The sequence below is a fragment of the Camelus bactrianus genome, chromosome 15, assembly GCF_048773025.1.
Source record: "Camelus bactrianus isolate YW-2024 breed Bactrian camel chromosome 15, ASM4877302v1, whole genome shotgun sequence".
Classification (NCBI taxonomy): Eukaryota; Metazoa; Chordata; class Mammalia; order Artiodactyla; family Camelidae; genus Camelus; species Camelus bactrianus.
The window spans coordinates 23,077,192-23,089,525 of NC_133553.1; the positions used below are offsets into that span (position 1 = coordinate 23,077,192).

At 38.4% G+C, this 12,334-nt stretch overlaps 1 protein-coding gene across 1 annotated transcript in view; it reads right to left on the bottom strand.

Annotated features, from left to right (window-relative positions):
* Positions 1-12,334, bottom strand: part of NBAS (NBAS subunit of NRZ tethering complex) — a 277,415-nt gene that overhangs the window by 113,195 nt on the left and 151,886 nt on the right. The window contains exons 36-38 of the mRNA XM_010947343.3: positions 4,617-4,784; positions 3,847-3,960; positions 3,386-3,509 (exon numbers count right to left, since the gene is read on the bottom strand). Coding sequence (XP_010945645.2) covers positions 3,386-3,509; positions 3,847-3,960; positions 4,617-4,784 — 406 coding nt within the window. The remainder of the gene's footprint in view (positions 1-3,385; positions 3,510-3,846; positions 3,961-4,616; positions 4,785-12,334) is intronic.

Genomic DNA, 12,334 nt, shown 5'->3' on the forward strand with positions numbered 1-12,334 from the left:
TGTAGAATTTTCTCAACTTTTCTGTGCATTTGAAAATCTCCTTAATAAAACATTGGAGAAAGAGGAAATATTCTCTCTGCTGTCAAATGCTAAAGCTCCCCATCAGTTACTTATTTCCCAAATGGGGGTTTCTGGAAAGATCCTTGTGGACAAGTACACATGTGCCTGGTCTCCAGCACTCCGGCTGCTCGGTTTCTGGCCACACAAAGCCCCTGATGGCCTAGCTGCTCCAGGCCTGGAAAACGCACCATCACCAATGTCAAGCATACCACTGTCCCCAGGCTGAAAGGAAAGAGGTCATATCTCTTCCCTAATCCTTAACACAATTGTTGGTGAAGTCATTCCGTGACATCTTTTTCTGCCACAGCCAGATCACAGCTCATTAATCTCTACAACCCAAGTGCCTAGCCCAGAACCCCTCCTGACTAGTAACTGAATTGCTGAAGGGACCAGATGGCGGGATGGGGAGGGAGAGGGCAGACACTACCCCCACTCCACCTCATCAAAACTCTCTTGGCAGTGCTCACTGAGGCTTAAATCTCTTGCAAAGTAGAAATCAAAACCCCACACATGGAAAGCTTCCCAGACTTTGAATCTGCAAAGTATTTAAAGCAACATATGACAAAATTATCAATGAGGGTCTGAGGCCAACTAGATCTCACTGGGTTTCACTGGGATCCACCAGATGTCATGCTGTCTGCAGACTAAGTCATGGTGATTCTACATTACCATTTAAAATATAATAAAAAAGAAAAGAAGCCTGCCTGAGATTTAATGGTGTGTGTGAATTTAATCTGCAATGTGTGTTCTCTAACCTTGAATACGATGCATTTTCTAAACAAGTTATACAGACAAAATCAGATGAAATCTATGCCGAAGCCTCCAAGCACTAATTCTGTGCAAAATAAGTGCCTCTGGAAAGCACTCTATGATAAATTTAATTCCAGAACTAAATTCACAGAGGAGAGCTGCCCATATTATTGATTTGGAAATCATTAGCCATTAAATCATTCATTTAGCTAAATAAATAATGATCAATTTTCTTTAGCTAGTCTCCATAAAAACCTTTCATCAACTTTATTAAAAAATTCTGAAAAGTCAGATCATGTTGGGAAGTTTAATTTGTATCATGACCTACTTTTGAACCAAAGTTAGGAGTCACATTTTTACAATTTTTAAATTGGGTCATTTAACCTATATGATTCTTTAATTCTGCTGAGTTTCTGACAAGTATTTGGATACTAAAAAATAGCCAAAGATTCCTGTTTCAGACATGTCAGCATTACCAAGAGATACACCAAATGTGGTGATCATTTTGTAATGTATAGAAATATCAAAACACTATGCTGTATACCAAGAACTAACAGTGTTGTAGGTCAATTATACTTCAAAAACAAGCAGACCAAGTCACAGAAAAGAAGAGATCAGATTTGTGGTTATCAGAGGCAGAGGGGAGGAGGAGGGGGAAACAGATGAAAGTACTCAAAGGCACGAACTTCCAGTCATAGTGTAAGAAACTGCTAGGAATGCAAAGCACAACACGGTTAATGTAATCAACACTGCTGCATGTAACATATGAAAGTTACTCAGAGAGTAAATCCTAAGAGTTCTCATCACAAGGAAAAAATCTTTTTTCTCTTATTTTGTACCTATATGAGATGATGGATGTTCACTAAACTTACTTTCATAATCATTTCATGAGGCATATAAGTCAAACTGTTACACTGTACACCTTAAATTTATACTGTGCTGTATGTCAATTTTATTTCAATAAAACTGGAAGAAAAAAGATGTCACGTAGATAAGGTTCATTCAAATCAGAATGCCATTTGACAGATGCAGCAAAAGGCATGCTGGGAAGAGTATGGCTACAGTTTGTTGATTGACTCCTTGTAAATTTCAAGGGTTAGGAATATCTAAATATATTTTTAAATGAAATATCTTGTATTCTAATGTATCAGATCTATGAAATCTCACTTTATTTGTACCTCCTCTATAATAAAGTTGCCTACTTATCTGCAAAAAAGACATATCACATGTGATGTTTATGAAAATGCTTCATAAATTATAAACTAACATGTAAATTAAAGTGATGATGATGATTAAAATCACTTCTCTATTTATAAAGTTCCATTCTTAACATACACAGGAGGTGCTCTGAAATATTCCTCCCATTCAACAATATTGAAAAAAAAAGTTTTAGATATTTTAATGGACTTGGATTCATTCTCTTGGTGGAATATCCAAATCTGTCAGAAAAGACAATTTGAAGAAACATGGGGGCAGAAAGAAACCCCCTGCAGTCCCACCAGAATCTCAGACACATAGACGCTGCTGAGAACAGAACCCGCGTGTCTGGGGCTCGGGTTCAGACTCACCATGAGCATGGTGTCAGTTCCCGCCCCAGTGACTGCGTGTACACTCCGTACTTATCTCATCACTGTGAGGAGACACGGGTTTCGCATCTCTCATACAGAAAACTCTGGTAAGCGTGTTGGAAAGATACGGCACTCAAGATAGGACCCTCAGGGTGAAAAGACCAGACACAGACATAAAGGATACAGGCGCCTTTCTCCAGGACGCCAGGTGAGAGGCTCAGAAAGCAAGTGTGTCAGAGTTTGAAGACTAAACAGAGGACTGTTAGGAATAATGTGTTATCTCAAGTGATACATTCAAAGCTTCTTAACCATGGTTACACATCTGAATGGCCTGACGAACTCTAAGAGATATTTGATGTGTAGGCCTAACTTCAGGGATTCTAAAATAAATGGTCTACAGTGGTCCCAGGCTTCAGTATTCTTAAAATGCCCTAAGTGATGCTAACGTGTACCAGGATGCAGCACTACAGCAGCAGGCCTTGAAAACAAGGTGAAGTCATAACTAGATCCCAGATGATCGACAGCAAAGAAGCTAACGCAGGCCAGGACTGGTTGTTAGGAAGAGGTGCACAGACGGGGCCCCCCACCAGCATTACAGAGCAACGATCTAGGGGTGGATCACACAGGCTGTTGCGCCCATTTTACAGATGAGGAATAATATTCTTCTGCTTGAAATCCCTATTGCTTTCAGCAGAGGGCTCATTTAAAATGTTTAACTTAGCACCCACGTTCTTCCCAGCCTACTGCTGCCTCATTTCTTCACCGGCTGCTCACACATTCTCTTCTCCCCAAGTGTTAGAATCACTTACAAATCCCTGAAAAATTGTGAATAATGTCTATCTTCTTTGCTTCAGTGAATTTTATTCCTCTACCTAAAACATCCCCCTTCTCCCTCTTAATATCCCCCCTCTTTTCATCTGCTTAACTCAATTACTTAATTCAGTCTTATTTATTATTCTCCCAGTATGAGCTACACACTGTCAAGGAACTAGAACCTTCTTTCCTACCTTCTGTTGCTGGAAATACTTCTTCTCCTTCAGTTTTAGTCTCTGCCAGCTTCCCAGTTCTCAGCAGCACTTCTGCAAAGCTTTCTACTGGGACATGCTGATAGGCGTCATAGGTCACTTGAGACTAGACAAAGAAACAGTTACACCGTGTGGTAGGATGTCTTTTCCTTTATGAAGATATTCTTGGAAAACATAATGATGGGATTTCTATCTTCTGGTAACCTGAATCGTAATTTCTCACTTACTAAAGCATATTATTGTATGTAGAACTATAAACAGCTTTTAGTCTCATTACATACATTGTAACGTATATGAAACAAATCACATAAAACCAATGAATAGCATGAGTAAGAACAAAGCAAAAGGACTACATTTACAGGAAAATTTGAGACTTTGTTTACAGTAAAATGCCCCCAAGAGCATGACAGTAACTTATCTGTTCCTAGACACACTGTCCTTACCTCGACGACATAGGGATTGGCGATGACGGATTCATAAAAAGGATGGCAGCCTTGTTTTTCTAGACCTTCATTGGCTATGGTTCCGATTTGATAAGCACCCCCGAATTCTTGCCCCTAAACAGAACAAAGCGGGGAACAGTGGATAAAGAGAAAGAGAGCGGAGAGGGGTGGGGTGGGAGGAAAGGAGGAAGGAAGAAAGAACGCATAGGTATCAGGAGGAACTAATCAATGTGCATTGTGTGATCCAGAGAGTGTCAGAGAGACACGGGTACAGCGGAGGGTGCAGGAATGATCACCACACGCAAGAGCAGCACTTCAACCTCACACGGCAGGGCCTTTCGATTTTCCTGGTCACTTTGACATCACTGAATCAGAATCACTGAAGCAATCTGTGTTATACGCATGGCAAGTTTTCTATACAACAGTCAGGGTAACCTTTCTGAAGCATCGTTTTGTACACATTGCTGCTCCCTTTCTCAAAAATCCTCCACATCATTTTCCCTTTCATCCCAGTTAATTTAGTTCTGACATATAAACCAAACCTTATCTACATCTATCAGTGTCTTTCGCAAGTACTGTATGATAGAATACTGTATTCTATAAAATAATCACTTATTCCCTATCTGTTGGGAGGCCTAGATTTCTTCATAGATTGTTTTAATAATCTAAAGAAGATAAAGTTGTAGCAACAGTGAAAAACTGAAGAGCATGCTAATGAATTGATATAAAAACCACACAGCTGACTTTAAAAAGCAAGCTGCGCTGCACACCTGAAGGGGTCGAAGGTAAGTCAAAGACTTCTTCCACCACTGCCCGTCGCTGACGGCCTGCAGCACGGCCCTGGTGGTGGTCGTGGTGTTGGAGAGCACTTTCATGGTGGTAGCAGTGGTCCAGTGGAGCAGGTCAGCCGAGTTGCTGCCTGGGACACTGACCTCATCCTATGTTAAAAAAAAAAAAAAGGAAAACGGCAAGAGCAAAAATGTGCATAGTCTCAAAAACAGAGCGAAGAGTGAAGATAAACAGATGTAAAAATCCATCTCTGCCAATCACAAAAAAATGTGAAACAAGACACTACTAGCATATTGTACCTCCTTGAATTATTTACAAAATAAAATTCGGTAAAGGGAAATACGTCACAGTGCATTAGTCAAATAATCCCTTTCAGAAATATTTATGAGGCAAATAATGGGTTCTTTATGTTTTTTACCAATCTAATATCCTCCAGTGAGGTACTCATGCTGTTTCTTTGAGAAGACATTTTAAAGTATTTAGTATTTAGATTGAGTAAGAAATACATTACTCATTTGACAAAGGTGAGGTTACTATAAGGAACATTTGCATCTGAATGCATATATTAAGTTTTAATGTTTTTATTTCTAATTCTTCTCAAGGTGAAAAGGGCCTGAGGTAAGTCAGATAAGCAGAGCGATTCAAGGATTCCGAATCCACCCATCTAACAAAGAAAGGGGATGGGAGCCAAGCTAAGACTTAGTGAAGGACTCAGAGTGAAAAAGCAAAACACTGGGTGGAAAAAGGGGTCTGTAAAGCAGGGTTAGATAAGAGTAAAGGTAAAAATGAGCAAAGTGAGTTGTTGAGGGAGAAAAGAGGACCAGGTTCACAGAGAGCAGTCAGCCAGATCCAGACATCTTATTCACCAAGAGTGATGTGTAGGACTCTTGTTCATAATACGCAAGAGTCATAATGGCCACAGTTTATCAGATGTCTACTCTGTGTCAGGTGCTGAGCTAGGTGCTTCGTGTGGTCGTCCCTAAGCGGGCACGGGGATACCATTTGAGACACAAGTTTAAACTGCAGATCAAACAAGGTGAATATGCCACCCACAGGCAACTGGCTGGGGTGTCTCCTCTCTTCTTGACCTGACCTGGCTCTCAAAATGTGTGGCCCACTTGCTCTCTGCAGGGTTTTGACTCACTGGCAATACGTTACACACACGTGAGTATTTATTTAAGTTAATATATTCTTCTGCATTTGTCTGTTTGTCTTCCCAACCAGAGAGTGGCTTTTCAAGGGCAGAGGCTATGTTTATTCATGACTAAAACGTTCAGGGTATGTTAAAGTCCCTAATCTCTAGTGTTTATCTGTAGATGTGTGTCAGGAGTCTGGTTTTACTGCTCTATTTAAATGTTTGAAGAAACATTTTCTAAGCCCTAATATTTTATGCTTAAAGTAGTTAAATGTTATTCAAGTAAGATTTCATGTCACATTTTCAATTCCGGTTCATCTTCAGAATCTTCTTAATTGAGAAGGCGTACTGAATAATTTGAATGTTATCAACTAATCCAAGTAGAGGACTAAAAATATAAACATGAAGAGAAATATGGCACTTAAACAGGATAAAAGTTCATTCACAGGAAATTCAAGTCAACTGAAAAATATTTAAAAATATAGGCTACAAAACAATTATTCCATTTCATAAAATAAATTTTACTCTGTTCATATGGGTTGGCTAACTCAAGGTAGAAAATTGTAAACATCTGGAACTGAAAAGTTTGTTCCAGAAGATAAATGAAATTCAGATGACCCGAAATGTACATGAGAAAAGGATTTTCTGTAAGAGATTCCCCCAATAAGAATCACAAAAGAGAAAGTAAAATAAAGGGCTTATTTGGATCACAGAAGCAGCATTTAATCTGGGGTCCGTCTACCATGATTACAGCGTAACTAGTCATTAACGAGGAAAACAGTTTTCTTTCAACTTCATGTAATAGGGAAAGAAAAAAGAGGTTAGGCAAAATTTACCCCTGAAATGATTACTACTGGCAGTTTTTCTATTCATAGCTGCACACTGCTGATTAGAGTATATGACGGCTGAAATAGTTTAATCCCCCAAAACAAGTCAACAACCTCCAGCATAAAATTTAACATGAAATCTCATTAATGTCAAGTGTTACACAGCTCAAAGGTTAATGTACTAAGCACCAATGACATTTTTCAAATCTTACAATAGACAACATTACCAAACAGGTTCACAAGAACAAGGACATTCCACATGTCAAGCTTGGCTTACACAAACAGTTCCTGTTGATCAATTACCATAATAAACAATCCATTTATGAGTCGCCTTCTCCGGTGTCTGGTAATATGAGGGTTAATTTCTGAGAAACTTGTTTGCCATCTGTGCCCTGGGCTGGTGGCACCCGTGACCTGGGCACAGATTACAAACAGAACTCAGACTGAGCTTGGTCACTACCCCTTCTCCAACCTACCTGGAAATGATCCAAAGTAATTCCCTGCACCTAGCACTTACTTCCAGCAAATTTCATACTGCATTCAAAATATTAAGCAAATTCCACCCTGAATTAAAAATATTAAGAATGCAACCCTTATTATGGGTGATGCTACTTTTAGAACTATTTGTCAGAAAAGAAAGTAGAAAAATACCCTACGGAGTAAATCACTCTAAAGTCTGACTCTGCTTCAGTTCATCTGCTAATTAACCAGGCTACAGTTCAGCTGTGCTCATCTTTGGGCGTCATGGACCCCTCTGTACTTCTGACGAAAGCTGTAAGTGCTTCCCTCAGGGAACTGCACATGCACCTGTACATACATGAACACACAGTCAGAGACAGACACACAAAAACACACCAAATCTGACACGTTCTCTCCAGGGCTTTAGGGACCAAACCTTTCTTGGGTCTTCCAGTATCCTTGGATCCAGATTAAGTGATCTGTAGTTAGAAAATAGAAGTATATTCTATTTTCTTTTTTCCATGCCCCGTTTTTCAGTCAGCACTTACACAAAGCTATGGAGGATAAATGACAGGAAACAGGAAATTGTCTATTTCTGTAGCCATTTCTCCTGTTTTATCCCAGGGCAATACTGACATGAATATGCAAAGATGTGTACATAAAAATGCTCAGCGCAGTTCAGTCGAAAATAAAGGAATACTGGGCACAATCTAAATGTCCCAAAACAAAGGAAAAGATAAATAAATCATGGTATATGCATCCAACGACCAGTATCACACCATGACACAAACAGTCTGTATGTAATGACAAGAGCAGATGTCCACGACACATATCAGTACTTGAAAAAAAGCAAGCTTCAAAATGATATATGCAGTATGAATCCATTTTTACTAAGAACAAAATAACAGTCCTCCAGGAGACAGAGGTGGGCTGTACAGAAAGTCTGGAAGGATATATATAAACTTTAAAATGTTTACCTCTGAGCAGTAGGACTCATAGAATGGGGAGAGGAAGGAACTGAGAGAGAAGAAAGAGAACTTACATCTTCATGTATTATTTTCTTTCATGCATTATTGATCAGTTTCATATTTGAAAAAATCAGAAAGACCAAAGTTACCACAAATAAACATGTACCTCCTACCAAGAGTTAACAAATGTGTTAACATCCCTCTTGAGTGTTTCACACTTTCAGAAATGTCACATCTCTCTCTCTTTTTACACTTTCAAGAAATAAAGCATGCCAGATTACATTAATTATCTGAACTCTTATCTTCCCGTAAGTGGATTATTAAAATAAAAATCTGTACTGGATTTGTCATTAAAAAAAAAAATAACACATTCCAGTCAAGATGGAGCCATGAACTATGTTTCAATATGTTCACCATGCTCCAAAATCCTGAAAATAAAAGGAAAAAAGAGTCAAAAGACACTCAAGTTTATAGAGTTCAACATTTGGGGGCTCAGAGTTCAGATGCTCGCAAGGGCTGCCAGATGCTCCTTTGCAGGTAAGACTGTGAATCGAAAAGATTCCCCATAAGGTGGAGAGGCTTCAGCCTGGCTCACTGCCTGGGGCTATTTATATTTATTTATATAAAGTAGTGGGCCTAGGGAGAAAGAGAACAAAAGTCAGAGCCCAAAGGAACTGGGCCAAATCCCTCATTGGTTCCAGGTCTCACGTCCTTACTGGTACAAGCAGGAGGGAGTTCCAAGTGAAAAGTTAATACAGGATGCGGTTCTGGACTGAAGTACCAAGGGATATGATTGAAGGAAATCCCAAACTCCAGAATCCTTAAGTAGGGTCTGAGGAAATGCAAATTAAATGAATTGGATGGCTCACAATGAGCTTGCAACCCAAAATTCCAAAACATCTGGGAAAAAGAAATTATTAAGATAATAACTGTAACAAAAACCTACTTAAGATGAAATCATTTTAAACTTCAAAATATTAATTTGTGTCTGTGCATTCTAAATATAAGATTTAAAATCCTTTAAGAAGGAACAAGATATCACATAAAAGAAAGAAACAAATATAATCCTATTGAGTTAATGTGTGTGTGTGATATGAGGTAAAGGTCTAAGTCCATCTTTCTATATGTGGCTATTCCTCAACCCTGTACATACCTAATATAAAAAGTGGCTCATTATGACTTATTTACCAATAAATATAAAGGCTAAAACTATAGAATTCTTAGGAAAAAGCACAGGAGTAAATCTTCACAACCTTAAATTAGGCCCAGATTTCTCAGATACAATAGCAAAAGTGCAAGCAATAAAAGAAAATATTAATAAACTGGACTGTCAAAAACATTAAAGGTTTTTTGCACTTCAAAAGTCACCATTAAGAAAGTAAAACGTCAACTCACACAATGAGAAAAAAATATTTTCAAATCATACATCCAATAACAACTTGCACCCAGAGTTTAAAAACAATAATGACAACAACAACAACAAAACTCTTACAGCTCAAGATGACAAATCATGCAGTTAAAACACAGGGACGGTGAAAAACTCAAAAGCTTCCCACTAAAATCTGGGACAAGACAAGGCTGCCCACTATCACCACTCCTAGTCAACATAGTCCTGGAAGTCCTAGCCACAGCAATTAGGCAAGAGAGAGAAGTAAAAGGGATCGAAATTGGAAAAGAAGAGGTAAAAGTGTCACTATATGCCAATGACATGTTACTATATATAGAAAACCCTAAAAGGTCCACACAAAAGCTACTAGAGCTGATTGGAGAATTCAGCAAGGTAGCAGGTTACAAGATTAACGTTCAAAAATCATTTGCGTTTCTTTACACTAACAATGAATCAACAGAAGAAGAAAGTAAAGAAACAATCCCCTTTAAAATAGCACCCAAAGTAATAAAATATCTGGGAATAACCAAGGAGGTGAAAGAATTATACACAGAAAACTATAAACCATTGATGAAGTAAATTAAAGAAGACTTTAAAAAATGGAAAGATATCCCATGCTCTTGGATTGGAATAATCAATATTGTTAAAATGGTCACACTGCCCAAGGCAATCTACAGATTTAATGCAATCCCTATCAAATTACCCAGGACATATTTCACAGAACTAGAACAAATCATAATAAAATTTATATGGAACCATCAAAGACCTAGAATTGCCAAAGCATTGCTGAAGAGAAAGAAAGAGGCTGGAGGAATAACTCTCCTGGACTTCAGACAATGCTATAGAGCTACAGTCATCAAGACAGCATGGTATTGGTACAGAAACAGACATATAGACCAATGGAACAGAATAGAGAGCCCAGAAATGAACCCACAAACTTTTGGTCAACTCATCTTCGACAAAGGAGGCAAGAATATACAATGGAATAAAGACAGTCTCTTCAGCAAATGGTGTTGGGAAAACTGGACAGCAGTATGTAAAGCAATGAAGCTAGAACACTCCCTTACACCATACACAAAAATCAGCTCAAAATGGATCAAAGACTTAAACATAAGACAAGATACGATAAACCTCCTAGAGGAAAACATAGGCAAAACATTACCTGACATACATTTCAAAAATTTTCTCCTAGAAGAAATAAAAGCAAGAATAAACAAATGGGACCTAATGAAACTTACAAGCTTCTGCACAGCAAAGGAAACCAGAAGTAAAACAAGAAGACAACCTACGGAATGGGAGAAAATTTTTGCAAGTGAAACCGACAAAGGCTTGATCTCCAGAATACATAAGCAGCTCATACGACTCAGTAAGAAAAAAATAAACAACCCAATCCAAAAATGGGCAGAAGACCTAAACAAGCAATTCTCCAAGGAAGACATACAAATGATCAAAAGGCACATGAAAAAATGTTCAATATCACTAATTATCAGAGAAATGCAAATCAAAACTATAATGAGGTATCACCTCACACCTGTCAGAATGGCCATCATTCAAAACTCCACAAATGACAAATGCTGGAGAGGCTGTGGAGAAAGGGGAACCGTCCTACACTGCTGGTGGGAATGCAGTTTGGTGCAGCCACTGTGGAAAACAGTGTGGAGATTCCTCAAAAGACTAGGAATAGACTTACCATATGACCCAGGAATCCCACTCCTGGGCTTGTATCCAGAAGGAACCCTACTTCAGGATGACACCTGCACCCCAATGTTCATAGCAGCACTATTTACAATAGCCAAGACATGGAAACAGCCTAAATGTCCATCAACAGATGACTGGATAAAGAAGATGTGGTATATTTATACAATGGAATACTACTCAGCCATAAAAACCGACAACATAACGCCATTTGCAGCAACATGGATGCTCCTGGAGAATGTCATTCTAAGTGAAGTAATCCAGAAAGAGAAAGAAAAATACCGTATGAGATCGCTCATATGTGGAATCTAAAAAACAAAAACAAAAACAAACAAACAAAAACAAAGTGTAAATACAGGACAGAAGTAGACTCATAGACAGAGAATACAGACTTGTGGTTGCCAGGGGGGCGGAGGGTGGGAAGGGATAGACTGGGATTTCAAAATTGTAGAATAGATAAACAAGATTATACTGTATAGCACAGGGAAATACACACAAAATGTTAATGGTAGCTCACAGAGAAAAAAATGTGACAATGAGTGTGTATATGTCCATGTATCACTGAATAATTGTGCTGAACACTGGAATTTGACACAACATTGTAAAATGATTATAAATCAATAAAAAATGTTAAAAAAAAAAAAACAGGGAAAATATTTATAGCCGTTTCATAAAAGAAGGTATAGAAATGGCCAATAAGCACATGAAAAGATGTTCTTCATCTTTAGTTGTTTGGAAATGCACACCAAAATGATAATGAGATACTGCACGCATCAATGAGAACAGCTTTAATCAAAAAGCCAGTCAAGAACAAGTGTCAGCAAGGATGTGAGGAAACTGGAACCTTAATACTTCCTGGGTGGGAAAACAAAATGGCACATCTAGTTTGGAAAACAATTTGGCAGTTTCTCCATACAAAGTGGAAGCTCTACCCCTGGATACGTATAGAAATCAAAGCATAGCTCCATACAAAGACTTGTACACCAGTGTTCATAGCAACATCACTCATGATAGTGAAAAAGTGGAAACACCCTAAATCCATCGGCTGGTGAATGGGAAAAGGAAGGGCTGTCCATGGTACTGAAACACAACTGTCACTCTGCTAGCTTTTATTTCAATATTTCTAAATAATCCTTTTGTAAATTCGAAATAGCTCTCTGCTCAGCCCATGTCCCATTTTTAAACATTAATTAGTCCAGTTGTATAAATCTGTGGCCACTTAAAGTGT